Source organism: Anguilla rostrata, chromosome 14 (assembly GCF_018555375.3).
Source record: "Anguilla rostrata isolate EN2019 chromosome 14, ASM1855537v3, whole genome shotgun sequence".
In the NCBI taxonomy this organism is placed as follows: Eukaryota; Metazoa; Chordata; class Actinopteri; order Anguilliformes; family Anguillidae; genus Anguilla; species Anguilla rostrata.
This window is the reverse complement of record NC_057946.1, coordinates 7,766,734-7,784,814: the sequence shown is the minus strand read 5'-3', so window position 1 is coordinate 7,784,814 and position 18,081 is coordinate 7,766,734. Positions and strand designations below refer to the sequence as shown.

The following is an 18,081-nucleotide window of genomic DNA, read 5'->3' as shown; positions in this document are numbered from 1 at the left end:
AAAACCACACTGAGCATTTATTCCGCCCATTAGGAGTATTAAATTGTTTGTGCCAAAAAAGACAAGCTTTTAAACTTCCCAGAAGACAGATCAACAGAGATCCCTTCCTTGCCAGGCTAAGATGTTTGACCATTGAAGGTAATAACACAAACTTGCCTGACGTCATTAGAAAAGGAGACTATTTGTAATGACCTTTCGTGTTGACTTGGCAATCGTTGAGTGACTTCTCCCCTCTGATGACACTGTAATTGGCCACATACCATATTGTGCCCCCCTCCCGAATGAGTTACAGCTGCCTGTTTGAAGTTAAGGACTCCTCCATACCAAACAGCATGGATCCTACTGTAAATCATATCCCCATTTATCTACAGAAAGCTGACAGACTACAGTACGCCCAAACAAAACCAAGCAATGTCTAACCACACAGCAATGTGTACCCCTGGAATTCCCTGAATTTGGTTTTGTTGAGAGTGAATTTGTAAAGAATGAGGCCTGACCAAATGCCTTTTAAAACAAACAAGAGATTTATTTCTTCCAAAATGATCACAAATCACTTTCAGCAATCGCAGGGGGAAAAAAAATGCCGCATGCATTCTGCACACTCAGTGAAGAACGCTGGATAGCACACATAAAGGATGGAAAGGCTCACTGAGCTTTCCCACATTGTAGACGCTGATGAACACTGCCAATAAGACACAAAAGTATGAGCGTTGGCAAAAGAAGGGTTTGTCCTCTAAAGCCCACGCAAATGGCACAAACAAGTTTGATCCGCTATCAATTCCAGCATTGAGGGCTTGCAGGACCACTTCAGCACATGGAAGACAGCGGCAAGCTCACTGGTCGGGGGACTGAAATGCCTGAAATACTGGCAAAGGAAGGAGCATTATGGAGAGTGTAGCTTTAGCTGGTCTCATAAGAACATGTCTTGTAACTTTATGAAAAGGGAGAAATTAGAGCACCCCCCCCCCTTCCCTCCCTTTTGAATACGCAACCTGAGATGTAAATATAGCTTTGAGTGACATTACCACTGTCAGAGCCACATCTGTCAGTTCACATTTTGAACACACTATACATTGACTGACAGCTGTCTGAGACACAATGTAATTGGCTATCCTAATGGAAATGCAGTTGCTAGGAGAGTAGGACTAGTAGGTAACAGTCCTGTAGGGTTAATGAGAACATGCAGTCCTTCAGCTCTCAAACAGAGGACATCGTGGGACAATATCAAAACCACCCACAGGCCCCCAAATGTTTGTTCCTTTTTTTTTTTAACAGCAACAGCATACAATACTGCCTATACTGCCAAAGCCAGCAGTGAGTTCCTTTTCCTCAGGAGCACAAAACCATCAAACTCCTTTTGTGAATGTATTTCATCACAAACTGCAGCTTTAATCAGCAAAATATACCACCTTTCTTTTGTTAATATAACAAAAAAACTACCAATTAAGCAGGCACAGTGAATGAATGTACGCTACAGCGAGATGACAAGCAGGAAAAGGTGGAGGCTGTAATACTGGGTAGATGCTGAAAGACAAGCTGTGATGGATAATGTGAGGGAAGGAGAACCCCAAAGCCACATGTATTGAAATGTAATTTCCTGCTTTGAGGTGGACGTGGCTTCCCAGTCTATTTCCACATCTTGCCTGCTCCTCTGCACATCTCTTACAAAATTTGGATGAATGTGTTTTAGTTGCATATTTCTACGTTATATATTGCAGCAAGAGGTGTGACACCCTGCAGTACATACGCCTGTCACAGCCAGCTGTCTCAAGAGGAACACCAATGCACGACAGTGGGGTAAATCCACCTGAGAAACGAGCTCAAATGTCTCAGCCATGTTGGAACGGCCATGAGGAGAGAGCGGCATCAAGGAAATATTTCTGTGGGTGTAAAACAAATCACTGATTTATTTAATGGCGATTGCAGCGGCAGTGATTCCAGGGAATGCCCCAGTGATTTTTAAAAATTGTGTTATAATAGATTTTCACCCTTGCCTCTTGCAAATGGCTGCCTGTATGACACCAGTTGTTTATTTTCACTGTTTACGGGACATAGTCAGAAAACTAGGAGTTGCACACAGTGAGTTTACAGTACAAGACCAGTACACTCTTTGTCTTTTTAACAAAACCGTTCATTACAGATCTTAACACCAGTGACCAAGACTTTATAACCGGGTTGTTTATGGCTGTGTTTTTACCCTCATTCTCCAATACAGCCATTTTAAAAGTCACTTCTCTACCACGCCAAAGTCTCCCAAAGGAGAAGATGTTGCAAATACCCCATGTGTACTTCTGTTTGTGACAGTATATGTGAGAAGGAAACGCACAGGACCTGTTGAAAGTGCAGGCAACGATCAGCACTGAGGTGTTTGTGCTTTTGAGGCACTTTTGAGGCCTTTTTTGCTGTTCCTGCCTGTTCTGCTAGCCTTCACAGCGAATATAATCACAACACTGGAAGTGCAAAAGTCTAATTGTGTTCAAGTCATTATTTTAGTTATTAATGCTTGGGGTACCAAACCTGCACTGCCGACAAGTCACTTCCCCAAATGGATTAGACCCATTGTGTGGAAACGAGGCAATAAAACTATCAAATCTCATCCAACAGCAAGAGTTCCAGTCTGAAATCACTGGTGGAACGACTTGCATTAAACTAAAGTGCTGATACCTTCCTCTATCTTAACATATTGAACGAAAGAGGAGAAATGTACAAACGACAAGAAACTGTCATATCTGGAAGCAATCGAGGGTTTTCCTGGACCCAGTACCAATGGAACATGGCAGAGCTACAGCTTTTAAATGTGCTGTGGCACGCGTCACTGTGACTCACTTCCTGGCCCAGAATCCTCAGTGAGATATGGATGAGGTGTCGGCCAGAGGGACTGGTCTTTCAGAACTGAAACATATAAAACCCGACAGACACCGTGATGGGTCTATAACAGCGAGAAATCAGGTAGAGCTGCAGGCCCGTTGGGACAAATGGAGGCAGCAACAGAGTACAGCCAGAAACAGACAGAGCTTTAAATTCAGCGTTTTCCCCATTGGCAAAGGAAAAAAAACACCTGACATATTGTCCCCATATTTCAGAAGCAGGTCCGTTCAGACAACAAATGAGAAGCCGTTTCCTCAGAGCAACAGAACTGCGCACACCGCCCCACATATTGAGAGTGTTGATGTATTTCAGCAACGCGAGAAGCACCGGTGCTTGTGCGCAGATGTTGACGTGACCTCAACCCCACCCAGGGAACTGCTGTTGGGATCCTGAGATGAAGGTGGGGTCTGTATGTGAGGCCCTGCGGCTCCAGGATGTGGCTACTGGTGGAAACAGGAGACCAAAGTCAGGAGTCCTACACTCCTACTCGCTTCCTCCGTCGAGGCTGGAGGCCAGAAGGGGTCTGTAAGGAGACAAATTCAAAAACAGACACCAGTCTCTCCTCTTCTTTTTCTTTGGCAGACTCAGGAACTAAGAAAAGGGACATTGGATAATGTCACGCACCGAAAGCAGAGGTTTTGGGACAGAGCCACTGGCACTGCGCTCCCACAAAGCCTGTTCCTGGCTTTTGCATCCGGTTCTTCCCAATATATTTAGCAGGGTAGCTTGGATTCCCTACACAGCTTGCGTAAGGAACAGGCAAGATACATTAGTCTTCAGCTGGCAAACGAAGATCACAAACAGGATGAACCTCTTGGAGTGAGAAGATGGCACTACTCCCACAGTCCAGCAGTCCAGGAAAGAAGAGTTATGTGTGAATCAAAGATGCTGTTTAATCAAGTGAGAACCTGTAATCAATGCAGGCATTCCAGGCACATTTTAGTACATTTCAAGAGTCATCTTAACTCATCCTCATCTACATTCAGCAAACTGACAGGAAACTGAAAAGCCAGGCTGAATTGAGGACACTGCTAGCATTACAGTTTATTTACCATTTAGTGGTTTTGTTGTACAGTTATTTCAACTTGGCAAAGAACTGGGCAAAAAAAAAGTAGCTAATCACTGTCTGGTAAATCTGCTGGTTTTCAAGCCTGGAGCAAAAATCCCACATTGTCTGGAAAGATACTGTACAGTATATACAAAATTATTTACAATTCATTATGTGTCAGGAGAGCTAGTGCTGACACCATTAAGAGATTGCAGCGCTGAATGGTGTCATGGTGCAAAAAATTTAAAAATAACACAAAGAATGACTCAACGGTGAAAGAGTCAGCGATGTACTCAAAAAAGAGAGAGACAGATAGGCCAGCTAGTGGTAAACAATGTCTTGATCCCTTTACTGAATGGGGATAGGCACTCGGTGAGGGGAGTGGCCATGGGTGGATCCCGCTGAAGGCTCCTCCCCTCACAGGAGGCAGATGAGGCTCTTGCCCTCCTCGATCTCCTCCTGCACTTTGTCGCTGGACGTGGCGATCTCAGCCTGGGCGGAGAAGACGGCGCAGATGAAGGTGAGGACCGTCCCCCCGATGGCGGTGTAGAAGGCCCAGCCCAGAGAGCACAGGCCCAGCTTGTAGGGCGAGGCGTCGGGCCCGCAGTAAGCCAGGACCTTGTCTGAGCCCCAGCCAGCGGGGTACAGCATCAGGCCCAGGATCAGGAACAGACCTGAGAGGGGGACAGAGACACAGTCTGTATTCACCGGTTCAGATGTACGTTCGTCTTCTTGTATTATACTTTCAAGCTCTTTTATTAAATCAATGGAAATGTGTGACTTGATTCAGTTCAGCTTGTCTTTCTTGTATCTCTGATAATAGAGTTTGATTACTGACAAGGCACAATTGCATACGCTACTTCCAGTTCCATTTCCACTGGGTTGACCAGTCATTGTCAGTCCATGTCTGAGAATCAAATCTGTGAGGTTCTACAGTACTAACAAAATGTATTCCATTTCACTAGAACATTGAATTTAATTGCTGTGAACTGAGAGGGAGAGAGACAGAGAGTTAATCTTCCACCACCAAAGACCCACAATGTTTGTCCGCAAACAAAAATCTATCAGAACAAACCTCAAAGCTGGTCTACTCCTGCCCATTACATGAGTTGTGATTTGGTTGCATCAGCGTACTCTATAAGGGGCTGATGGAAAGTCTTGGAAAGGTGGTGCACGCTTGAAGTGTGTAGAACAATGTGCCGTGCGGAGGGGTGTACTGCGGAGACCGGGCATTGTTTGAGCTAAGTTTAGCAGCGGCGGCAGCCACGGCTCCTGAACCCAGTCAGGGTGAGCGGAGAGGTAAGGTGCTCACGCTTTCCTGTTTTTCCAGTAGGCCCTTTTCAGCGCTGCTTCTCACACACACACTGTGGGAGACTTCCCCTGCCATCGCGTCCCTCAGAAGTGCACTACTGAAGGGAAGCGGGTACTAAAGCTAATTCCCGAAGCCAAGTGTGAAGGAAGCGAATACTGTGATTTAGGTCTGCACCCATCACTTTAAATACACAGACCTGCTTCAACAACAACATCACTTGGAAGCGTTCAGTACTTTCAAGCCATTTGGATACGGTACACTTGGCATATATCATTTCCAAGCAGATTTCTCTATTCAAATTAACTATTGAGGTTCCAACACGGCATGGGCTAGTGTTGGGAAGCCTGCGCTTATTGTTAAAAGTAGTGGACTTTATCTTCTGCGGTTATTTAAAATAAATAAATAAATAAATAAATAAATAAATAAATAAATAAAGTAAAAAGCAGGAAACATCTTGTAATAATAAACTTTGACCAAACCTTGAACAAACCACGAAGCAAACATTCAGGCTTTGAGTGCCTACGATTCACATCTGCAATCACTTAACAAAACTAGGCCTTCTCTCAAGGCCACGGGGCTGTCTGGACGCAGTGGAAGATAGTGATCAACAAGGTGAACTGCTGAATAGCAATCTCTGGAGAAAGAGAGAGAGGTGATGACAATGCTTTCTCCCCTCACCCCCCCCCCCCCCCAGTCCCAGAAAAATAATTTTCTCAAATCAAAAACATTTCCTGTTCTGGTGAAGGTGGTTCCGATCTCTCACCGGGTCATGCGTCCTCAGTCTACTGCACTCATTTTGCCATCATGGCAAGGTCACGGGGGCGCTCTAATTATTCTGAACGCTCCATTTTTACCTTCGCAGATAGATCACCGTAATTCAGAAATACAGAATATCGCATTACCTTTAAATGAAAAATGAGCCCATAATAAATTAGCTTAGCTCTGTCACTAAAATGTGTCCTAAACGGATATTTGGACCGATTACCCCCTGAACTGTAACCCACTTGATCACCAGCTCTGGGATGTGAGGCCTCTTGATCGAATCCTTGGGAGTGCACGACAACATGTACAAGTTCGCTTTAGCCATTGTTTGTGTAGCATTACTTCTGAAAACAGCACAGGACAAGAGCTGAAGCCTGAAAGAACTTGCCAGCTGTAGATAAGGCTCTATCTTTCCACACCTGGCACAAGACATGACTCATATCTCCCAGTCTATACAGGCAAAGTTCAAAGCAGTCAGGTTTTACAAATCGGTCATTATTCTTCTTTCTAGCTGCTTAGTGTCCACCTGACACTGGTTATCGACCACTGACTAAAGTATGGGATGACAGAGAATAGGGTACTCTTTCATAAATCACAACTAAATGTAGCAATTTAAGTTTTTCAGAAACATAAGTGCTGTTTCCTGACAGAGAAAACAAAAATGGTGGAAACTCCATCAGGGTAGGTGAAAGGACAGGGAAAATGATGCCCTTATTCCTCAGTTCCTACCAGCAATAATTCATGAAACAACAAAACAATCCTAATGTCTATGTGGTAGGGGGTGGAAATAGCCAATTGGATAAGACTTTCCCTTCTGGATTCCCAATACCAAAGAACTGAAAAAGTGTATCAGGAGTCATCTGTTTCTTGTTAATCTGAAAAAAGAAGGGCTTGAGACAATACGAATAAAATCTGCTGACTGCTTTACTGTGAAATCTTTTCTTAAAGTAAAATGGCTCACGAAGAACACTACAGTGAACCAATTACCTGGGCTAAATTCTTCTTCATCATAATTAAAAAGTAAATATTCCTTGAATTTAACATTCCCCCCACCATGTGTGTCATTATGGGTAACACCTTGCCTGTCTGTGTGTCAGCTGACCCACTGAGTAGAGGTCCCAGTCTCGCAGGCCAGCTTCCCTGTGAGTGTGCTGAACAGAAAACAACAGGAAGTGGTAGCCACGTTTTCCAGTCACTGACTGCTGCCAACTTCCTGAATCTGCTGATGGATTGGGCCACATACACAGGTCCCCTGACCCAATTCCACACAATTCTACTGCTCCAGTAACCCTTCAGAACCACTGTGAGCATGGTAGGGTATGGCCTGGTACGGACTACTGGCTGGGAGAAGTATCCTATCTGGCGACTACCTACTTACAATGTTGAGTGAATAAGGTGCAGTGAACAAGAGAGAGCATGAATCCATATTGGTGGTTGGTGAAATCAGGTTTGTGTAACATTACACTAATTGTGAGATTCAACTGTCTGCCAAAGCATGAGTATTGATGGAAAATTAGCATTTAGCTAAACCTTGGTATGAAATCCCACTCCGGGCTGCTCCACAGAATTTACACGGTCATCACACTTTATCATTTTAAATCAAGATTTCTGAGAGCATACAAAAAGTTTCACGTGCTCTGCTTTGGCAGCTGCGAGTAGACAAATCCATAAAAGCCGTGACAGTCTGCCAGGTCCCAGGTCCTGATGCTGGAGTAAGTTTTTCCAGCAGCCATTTGCGCCTAATCCTCCTGTTTTGAACGGCAGTTAAATGTGTGCGCGATGGAGTGCGAGAGGGAGAAAACAAAACTGAGAGACACGTGCCGCCACGGCGGCCTGAGAATAGATAGATACTACAGAAACGTGCTGCTTCCATGACACTGATCCCTGTGACAGCCTCACACCAGTGGCAGCAGGCAGGGTTCATGGCATCACGGGTATGCCCATGGTTTCTCTCATTTGAGCTCAATGGATCACAGCACCAATCCAATGGGTCGCCACTTGTTAGCAATGCTCCTATTCCCTTCCCCACAATCTTGCTGTTATTTTAAGCTAGTTAAGAGAAGCTTGACTGCCCAAACAGCGCAATACATCATTTTAACTCAGTACTTGTCCCTTTACAGGAGTCTTAAATATACGTAAACATTAAAGTGTCAGAATGCGTGAAGGAAACTATCCTATCTTTCTGCTTTTATTCCCAACACAGTAGGGGGCCAAACCTGGTGTTCCTGAAGTACCATTAGAGAGGCCGTCACCTGGATTTTGGGTTGAATGTATGAACCAGTTGCTTGGTGCATGACGGAAATAGTGCCGCTGCTCGCTTAGGGGAACTAAAATTGAACGGATTAAAATAACAGGGACGGTGAAAAGAGTGGCCATAAATCTGTGTGCCATATTGCGCCTGCGCTGGTCTTCAGCTACCCACGCTGCTCTGGTCCTGCCGTCCTGGAAGCCTCACAGGGGACGAAAACTAAAACCGAACGGCGACATCAGCTTTTCTTTACTCGCAGCGCAAATATGGTTTCGAACGCGGAAATGAAAAGTAGGTCATAAATTCTTTCCACATGTTATTCGGCCTAAGAGCCAGACAATTTCTGGTAACCGATGGAGGTGGTATGGTTTCAATTCCCGCTGCCCCCTCCCCCCCGCTCCCGCCTGCACGCCCCCCTGCTCTCCTGGAAGGGGCTTAGGGGCTGTGCTTTCAGGGCCTTGCAGCTCCAGGAAGCGATGCTAATGTCCCAGGAGGCATTCTGTGGGCTGCAGGGAGGCCAGTCATTGCGTTTGTCCTCATTACCTACAGCCGGGCCTGAGTGCCAGAACGGCTGCTAAGCCAAGAGAGTGACCCTGCTATTGTTCCGCATTTCACAGCTTTATGGCACCCTGAGCACGGTGTCCATCGTGTAACTGATGACCGCAGAATAAATCTGAGCCGAGTGGTTGGTTTAGTGGTTTGGCTCTTGTACTCCCCAGAAAGGGGCTCCCGGGGTCAGGGAACATGACCTCTAGGGATTATTGGACAATTTTCAAGTCCATAAAGCGGAGTGTCTGTCTCACAGATTCTTGCTCCAACTAGACACACTGAACACTCATTACTTCCAACTGAAATCATATTCTGAGCCTGACAGAAAACAATAAGCTTCATGGACAGCTGTCCGATTGTGATTGGCTGGCAGCAAGGCCTGCCAATAATTGGCTGTTTGGGGAACTAACAATCATTGGCTGAACTCTGTGACTACCGATGCACTGTCAAGAACTCCTGCAGAATGAATGTGAACCGTGAAGATTCAGTTTCATCCAGCCATAAAGAAGATACTGCTCTTGATTTCTTTTCTGCTGAGAGCACAAAATACACTCAGCTGTCTCCTTCAGAAAAAGAGATGAAAAAGCCAGCGATGATGCAATGGTGACTGCGGTGGCATCATCCGACATGCAGACCTCAGTTTTGTGCTGAATGAAAGCATGTCCTTACCCCATGTCTGCTCGACCGAATCCCCACGGCAAACAAGCGGACTCCTACCTCGGGAAATGTCCGCCTAACTCAAAAATCAGAGGATCCCGCCACGCCTCAGCAGTAAATCCCTCAAAAGTAGAACAAGGTAGGGAGGCTCTGTCTTTGGACAAACATTCAGTCACGCCCTGGAGCAGAAGGGGTCAGCGGAACGGGTTTCCTTCCTACTTGCTGCAGCAGTCATGACCCCCCCAAGCTCACGTTTTATCTCCCAAAAAATGAGGAGCCCAGGGTCACTTGCGATGACAATTGCAAAAGGTAAAAACAGGGTTTCTCCCTGTGTCTAACAAATGCATGTCGAATAAGTGTTAACTTGTGCTTTCACAAACACTGACCCAAAAGGCTTGGGAAATGTGTGGCCTCACCACCCAGTCTGTTTCTGCATGGCCGCAGTCACCTCAGTAACAGTCTATTAGACAGGAAGACTTGCAGCACAGCTGCCCACTGTAACAGTAATCAGTAATCAGTAAATCCGGAACCATGCTAACCAGGTATGTTTACTCTGAAATAGTGATTGAGGAACATGATTTGACGTCACCCTGTTTATAATCCTATCCAGAACATTCCAGTTTACGATGGTGACTTGCTAAACTTCAGTAGCTTTGGCTACTGATAAAAACATGGAACAAATTCCATGAGGGATAGTTCTTTGTAACAGTCACAAGACACATGACAAATGTGCCAGTCTAAACTACAGCTGAGCTTCCAGTCTACGAGGCGCGGTTTGCGGATTTGTTTGTATTCCTTTGACCGCCTGTAACACGATGCTGAAGAAATGCGCTAAGACAAAGAACCAGGGAGTCGTTCCTGTCTCTCTACCAGCTGGTCCTTCCTCTCCATTGCTTGAGCAGCTGTCTCCCCTGGCGACAATATCCCGGGGGCCAGAAAAACAAAGCTGACTGCCCCCCAGCTGCAAACATTAACAATGGCAAACTGAGGCGTCAGGCCCTCCCTTTGAAATCATCATGAAACATGCCCATGAGCTGCAGTCCTTCTCATTCTTGCACTTTCCTAATCTGTGAGAACGTGGCCATTGTATGTGTACGTGTCACATACCATTCAAACCCTGTAGAACGGAGAGGTCAAGAGTACTCCTTTTCACAAAAAAAGTAAACATTAGCAATAAGGACCAGTTTCCTGGAAACCAGTATCTCAGTGCACAATTTGTTCGTGGCATGGAAAGTTTTCGCAGTAAGATTACAGACTGGTCAGGGAATCTTTGTGGCGTGTTTGTCGATACAGCCCTTGGGTTCCCCGCCATATCTTTCCAGCTCAATCACATGTGGCTTCTGAGAGCCAGGTGCCTTGCCTTCCAATCTCTACTTTGACCCTTGAAAAGCAGCCCGTTGCCAACAGGACAGGCTTTTCCGACGAAAAGGCAGGGCGCTGCCGTGCCCGTTTTTGCGGGCAGCCACATCTGGTTCTGATTGGTGCTGACGTGGATGCAGCTGCCTGCTGTTTGTGCTCCACTCCCACACCGATCCGCTCCCCAGCAGAGACGTCAGGACGGCGCTGAAAAACCTGGGAGCCCAGAACTGCTCTCCAAGGAGCCCGGTGAGACCGTGCTTTCAGGCTGCTGGGTGGATCTGGGGGGAAGGGGTGCGGTCCAGTCTAGAATGTTCCACAACTCGACCTTGGGCCGTAATGACGTGGGTTCCTGTTAAAGACATTTTGTTATGCAACATGAGATTTGTTTACCGTCAGGGGCGTGAACAATAAGGTGCGGGTCACAACGTGCTGCATAAGGGCTTCACGACTCAGCCTCTGTGACACAGCTTACTTATCTCAAGCAGACCCAATGCCCGCTATTATCTTGGGAAGTTTTACGGAGTTTGTGTCTGATCTCTCCCATTTCATGGGGACAGCTAATAAATCGACAGCCAATAAAACAACAAACAGTCATAACTCACCAGACACTTCTAGCAAGTGTATCCCTGAAGGCGACGAGGAGATTGTTCCTTATATAAGCAGAGAGACCTGATTTACGATGCGTTAGAGCATTACAAGAGTGTTCCCCTTTCAAGCATAAAAAAATCACTGTCAAGGCTGGCGCGAAAAATGTACAGGCAGGCTCCAAGCGGCGTCTTGCGGTCAAGGCCAGGCAAAGCATCCATTTCCCAGGGACCTCGTGTATAAGTGTCCCAGGAAGACATTGACTCGCTCATCAGTGACACCGCTGTCCCGCACTGCTGAACGGCAGTCGGCGGCGCGTGGCACAAGGAGTAGAGTTTCACTGGCAGGCTGGGCCTTGAGCTGTGTGCCCACCCCACCACAAGGGGCGTTTCCAGCCGTGGGTCGCATACGCCAGTCAGGCCAAGGCTGGGCAGGGCCAGGCATGGCACAGCAGAGCAGAGCAGAGCAGAGCAGAAAGGGCAATCTCGCCAGCCCTGAGCCTTGCTCTGCCTGCGGTTCCAGAGGGAGAACACAAACAGAGAATACACTGCCGTAAAACCAGAAAGGCAAACACAAGTGAAATGTGAACCATAAACATGCCATGTGACCCAAGACACAACATCCACAGAACAGCAGCTTTGAAGGTTCAGGGCAGGCAGCTAGCCCGTGGCGGACGGTGGGTCCACGTGCAGAACACCCAGATGTCTTCTTATTTTGAACGGACCACCCGGACGCACGCTTTTGACCTTGTGGTTTTCATGAGCACACACATAATTGCCCTTTAATTTGAATGCAGACAGTGTGATGCTTAACAGTTTCCTTAAACACCACCAGTTAGAGGATAACTAGGGCAGTCTGGGAGAAGATGGCAGAATGCCTCTGGGACAAAATATGGAGCGTGCCATTTGAATGGACGACCACTTTTCTGAAGCGAACCATAGCCATTTTGGGATAGTGAGATTCAGAACCCTGAATCATTTCCACTCTCTTCAGATTCTATGTGTACGTGTGAACACATCTGTAGGCCTGGCTGGGCCACTGCTGATGTGTCCTTGGAAAACGCAGTTTCAGCAATGAATCAGCCATGCAATCACAGGTAATTCATGGTGCATAAAGGCATCTGCTAAGCAAATAATACAATTAGGGCAGGAGAGCGCCCGGTGTTGAAAGATTACAGGCTGCCCTTATGGGTCAAGCCTCGGTCAATCAGTCCACGCTCTTTATCTTCCCCCACGCTTGATTGCCCTGGTGATGAGACGGTAACAACAAACTGTCATTTGGAAAAAACAGCCTAGTCAGGAGTCAGGTTATTTCCAAACGCACAGCTTTTTGATTTAGGTTTTATATTTGGTCAGCACACTTTGAGGGTATGAACATCAACAGGGATGGAAAAGTGCGTCACTGATTGGGCATGTAATCACCACACTGCCAGGGTGAGACAGCCATTTAATCAGGGGGAATACACCGCACGCCGCACCAAGAAGAATCCTTTAACAGCGCGTAGACGGGGAGGAAAGGAGAGAGAGTACAAACATCGCTCAGAAGACGGGGCTCTGCTCAGTGTGAGCACTGATGAATTGCAAAACGATCCTCTGTTGTGTATTTTGGCCCCATCTCTTCCTGTAGGCAGATATTTCCATTTGCCGGAGGGAAAAGTTACAATAGGAAAGACCTGTCCACTATCTCCACTGCTCGCCCCCTTTCCTCCTTTCCTTCCCAAGGTCAGGTTACCGTAAATCTGTGATCGTTCAATCGAGTCTGCCCAGTGTTGAGTATTGCAATCTCTCATCAAAAGCAATCTTCGGAGCCATATCTGATCCTGGTAGGGTGTAATTCGAGTGTGTTCTAAAGCTGGATGAGAACACAATTCAAGGCCTCATTTTAAGATGTTACCCAATAGAGAGAGCGAGAAAAGCGTCTCCAATCACACTGACATCCTTTTCCATGACCTCAGCTGGCAGAAAAAATGCCATAAGGTTTCTCGAGATCTACTGTCTGTGGCTTTCATTTTGGTGTCTGTTCTCACAATTTCTGAATGTGCTGGAGTCATAAAAAACTCTGAGTATTCCCTCCGTAAGCTAAACAGATCACAGTAAACCAATATCCAGTGAGTCACACACAATAACCACCGCTGAGCAATATTCCTCTACCTTCCAGAATGTATTGATGAGCATGAACGCAATGACTGTAGCACAGTGGAGAGCCACAGGCCACGGAGGTTGAATTCTCAGCTGGATCTCGATAACTGGCTGCTTAATGACATTAACTGGAGGGCTTGGCATGTCTCCCTCCCCATCTGAGCATCCTTCTTCCTCGCTCAGCTGATTTCATTATCGCTCAGCGCCGAATGCAGGGACAAGCCAGTTCTATCTTACTAAAACACACTGTGTGTAATAAAATAAGGTTTATTTACTCATATCTTACCTTTATGTTGGCTGCAATGCAGGAAATGAAACTATGTAATTGTACTCCACAAAAATCCTGATGAAATTGTGAGCATATGATGCAGCCTTGGGAAAATAACTAAGGGCTGTGTAACTAAATGGCATACAACCAATCACAAGTGGTGGTTAAAGCCAATCATCAGTTGGAAGCAGTTACACATGAGTACAGCTACACACCACACATTAATTGACAATGAATCTTGTGGCATGACAAGATAACTGAATCTAATAATTAGACTGGTTTTCTCAATGTGCAAAAAGTAAAGACATGCATTCCGCAGAAGTAATGTATTCATGGAAATCAAACTGCACATTGTAATATACAGTATATATACAGTAGGATACATTTAAATTGTATTTAACTGAAAATAAAGCTACTGCATTGCAGGTAGGCTACATCAGGATGTAGCAGACTATGACATTAAACATGTTAATAGTCAAATTTGATGAAAAAGCTATGTCCAAAAGTAAACAAAACTCCAACTATGCCTACTAAAAAGCTGCAATGCAATCTCCATGTGTTTCTGCAATGCAAACTAGGTGTAGAAGTGCATACCTGAGATAATAGACTAGTCTAGTGTACCACGCTATTTGCCCAGGAAGCACTGTTCTCTGCTGCCTTGCATTCTTGAGGATTACAGTAATAAAGGACCCTTTCCTGGGATAAAGACCCGGCCCTGCAACAATGCAGAAGGGCACGACACACGATCCAGTGCGAGCTCCCCAAGCGTGCCACTTAAGGGACAAGCTCCGCCTCTGACCCCACCGTCACCTCCCGCTGGCGGCGAGCGCTTCCCTGGCTCGCGGCCCCGACCGCGACCCGCGGAAGAGCTCGGCACGCCGCGGCGCCGTGGGGGCGGGACACTCGTCACACGGCCACCCGCATTCCCCAGACGGGACCGAACGGCCAAGCCGCAGCGCCGTGGATCAGCCGTAGCGGGGGGAGGGGACGCGGATGGCCAGGTCGCCTGTTCTCCGTGGAGGGGGCCAAATCGAACAGCGTTTCTTTCCCTGTTTTGAAAACGCCAGAGCTGACACAAGGCGGCGTAAATATTTGGGCTGACCCCTCCCATGGCAACAGTGGCGCGAGGTGGTCGACCTTGCGGCAGGGCCCTAAACCCTGGATTAACCCCCACTCTCACCTCTGGCGGCCTGCATTCTCTTTATAAGAGCGTGGAGAAAAAAAGAAAATCAGGGAGAATGCAAAGGGCAAGCATTAACGTGCTTTCAGCTAAATGAGGAGGAGGAGGCCTTAATTGATTGGTCAATGTTTAAATGACCCTAGGGCTCAGTGCTTACGCTGTCAGTTTAAATTGCCCAATAGCCCCACACCTCCCCAGCCCCACGTAACCAGCAATTCTGGGGCTCAGTGCACTCAACTGCGTTAAACACAACAGGTAATAAAACTGAAGAAAGTACCGCACGCAACTATGGTTCAGTTCAGACTACAAAACATCAAGAAAACAATCCTGTCAGGAGCTGTGTTGAGTTAGTACCGCATTGATTCACCCTGAAAAGATGAGACTATCCGCGGCAGTATTTGGGCGATAGCGTACGGAGGGGAGCAGCACAGCGGCGGGTGCGGGCGACTCTCACCTGCGATGCCCTGCAGCAGGCCGCACACGTTGAAGATGCTCTTCTTCATGATGCTCTGGAAGCACATGGTGAAGACGGAGATGAAGGCCACGGCGCACAGCAGCAGGATCCCCGCCGCCAGGAAGATGGAGGTGGCCTGCCAGAACCCGCTGGCGATCTCCCCGAAGTGCACGGCGTAGGGCCCGCACAGGACCCCCCGTCGGTGGCCCGTCACCTTGATGCAGCGCCCGTAGATGCCCAGCGTGGGCCGGTAGGGCTCCGGGGTCCCGTGGTGCCCGACCTTGGCCTCGGGTATCCGCGGAAACCCCACCAGCCAGTCGGCGCTCATGAAGGCGATCAGCTCCCCGAAGGCCGCCACGATGCTCAGCAGGGTCCACAGCATGGAGCGGCACGTCACGATCACGTGACACATGGCGCCCGTCTGACCCAGGTCCACCTACGCGGGTCTGGGGTCCGGGGAAAAATCCGCCAAAAATCCTTATCCTGGGGGCAAGCGCTGTATTCCTCCTCGGAGCGAAAATTCAGTTTGCCGGGAAGTAAAGCAAACAGCACAGTCAGGCGGGCGCTGTCCCCGGCTCTCTGGAAAATAATTAACAGCTTATCTTATCTCCCTCTGACGTGTCCCGTCGCTCTCTCCGCCCCCTCTCCGATGGCTGCGGCGACCGCCGGAGCACGCAGCAGGGCTTCTTCACGCTAACACGCCTCTCAGCTCACTACATCTTACTGAGGGAGGGGCTTCACAGCTCCCATGATGACATCACTCTGGGAACGCCACACCTACGAGAGAGAGAGAGAGAGAGAGGAAGTAAGAGAGTGAGTGTATGAAGACTTGTGGAGTCAGAGCGGCAGGCGCAGGTACCTGCCTAAGAACAGCAATTGTCAGCTTGAGGGTTCCTTGCAGAGCACTGGCTGGACGTCTCCCAGCTCACTTCCCGCCTAACATCCATTTATCTACTAGCGTTCAAGAGAACCCCCCACCCCCAATCCCTATATGGAACATCTGAGACACTGTGCTGGGTCTGCTCCTTATTAACCCAGCTAAAAATCAAAGGTCCTAAGAGCTCTTAGGAACACTACCACTCCTCAGTTAGTAAACTAACACGAGGTTATTTGTTAAGGTCGAACCTTATTCCCTTATTAGTTCGCATTTGAATTGATCGAGTTACAGTAAGCTGAATAAACAGCAGTATGTGAGTAATCATTCCCTGAGCTGGGTACCTTAATAAAATGTCAAATAATGCTATTGCACTGTAACTACACGACAGTTTTAAAAATGTAGTTTTTTTTCTCCCTTTGGCACATAAAATAAGCAACGAATATGTCACTGCCAGTGAAAGAGAACATAAAGTCAGTGAACGGCTCAGAGCACTTTAAAGGCGCTGGATGGCTCCTGCATGAACACGTCCGTCACACGCGATCAGCTGAGCGATAGCGGCGGAGGCTAACGGCGCGCTAAGCGCAGAGCTTCAGGAAGGAGCGCATTGATAAAGCCCTCAGACACACCGGGACGGCCCGCTGCGAGAAGGCGCTCGCCAGGCAGCCCTGAATGGGGCGGACTGTGTCAGATCTCCAGAATCCGCTGCGCCTGGGCCTTTGAAGTAGGCCTCTTTATCGCTACTTTTGAAGTGCGTATGTTTTTTTTTTTTCTTTGCGGAGGCTGACGTTCGACAGCTCACAAATCTGCCCGGTGTCTTGTTTCCAGCGCGCGCAGCTCTGCTTTGCATCAGGGACGCGCCGGGACGGAGGGAAACCAGAGAGACGGGGGGGGGGGGGAAACAAACCCGTGCGGGGGAGCCCGGATCAACCCCCGCGCCACGGCCGAAAAGTCAGGCAGCGGCTGATAAGGGCGGTATCTGCAAACACCAGGTCACAGGCAACACTGCCACTCCCATCTGAAACCGCGCTTTTCAGTGATATATTTGGAGCTGTACGCAGTCGAATAGCAGTACAAAATCATGTGTGCCTGCCTGTGCCAATCCACCATAACTTTAGCCTACATATAGTATTACTATGCGGTTCGGGAGAATCCAATCCAATCTTCCCTGAACTTCACTGACATGAAATGGCAGATAATAGCTCTGCTGAAGTCATAAAAAGATATCTACCGCAGGATATTGAACCTTTACTTAAATTGACGACTCACTGAGAGGCTAAAGTACCGCACCAAAAAGTGCTGAGCATCCATTACAGTAGCAAGAAAGAGTGCCAAGTATTGATCCTTGCAGTGGCTTTAAATTAGTGAACCAGCACAATGTCTAGTATTAATCATGTAAAGCAAGACCATATCCAGCCATTTTATTTTGTATTTTTTAGCCTACCGCTGCATAGTGTCGTTACTTGTGAATACCCTCATGTAGACCAGCTTTGTTGTTTTCGCAACCATGGTGATATGTTTAGTAAATATGGAGTAGATACGGAGTAGTATCAACATTAGGCTGTTTCTTTGTAAACTGAGGTTTGATCAAAACAAAATCCTGGCTAGGTTTAACTGCACCATGAATTCACACCGTCTCACTGTTGTGTTGCAGTGGGTGTAGTTATAACAAATGAAATCTAATCTCCAGAGATACTCACAGGTTCATTCCAGCAGTTTCTCTGGAGTTTATCTAGGCTTTGCATAAATCTGCAGTAAAGCTGGGTTCAGGGCAGGACA

The 18,081-nt window shown here is 47.4% G+C and overlaps 1 protein-coding gene across 4 annotated transcripts in view; it reads right to left on the bottom strand.

Moving 5' to 3' along the window:
- Positions 1 to 505: 505 nt before the first annotated feature.
- Positions 506 to 18,081, bottom strand: part of LOC135239155 (LHFPL tetraspan subfamily member 2a protein-like) — a 53,524-nt gene continuing 35,948 nt past the window's right edge. For all 4 annotated transcript variants that reach the window (XM_064307633.1, XM_064307631.1, XM_064307634.1 and 1 more), the window contains 2 exons: positions 15,429 to 16,205; positions 506 to 4,590 (listed from right to left, as the gene is read on the bottom strand). In XM_064307633.1, the coding sequence (XP_064163703.1) occupies positions 4,334 to 4,590; positions 15,429 to 15,840 (669 nt within the window). In that variant the 5' untranslated portion in view covers positions 15,841 to 16,205 and the 3' untranslated portion in view covers positions 506 to 4,333. The remainder of the gene's footprint in view (positions 4,591 to 15,428; positions 16,206 to 18,081) is intronic.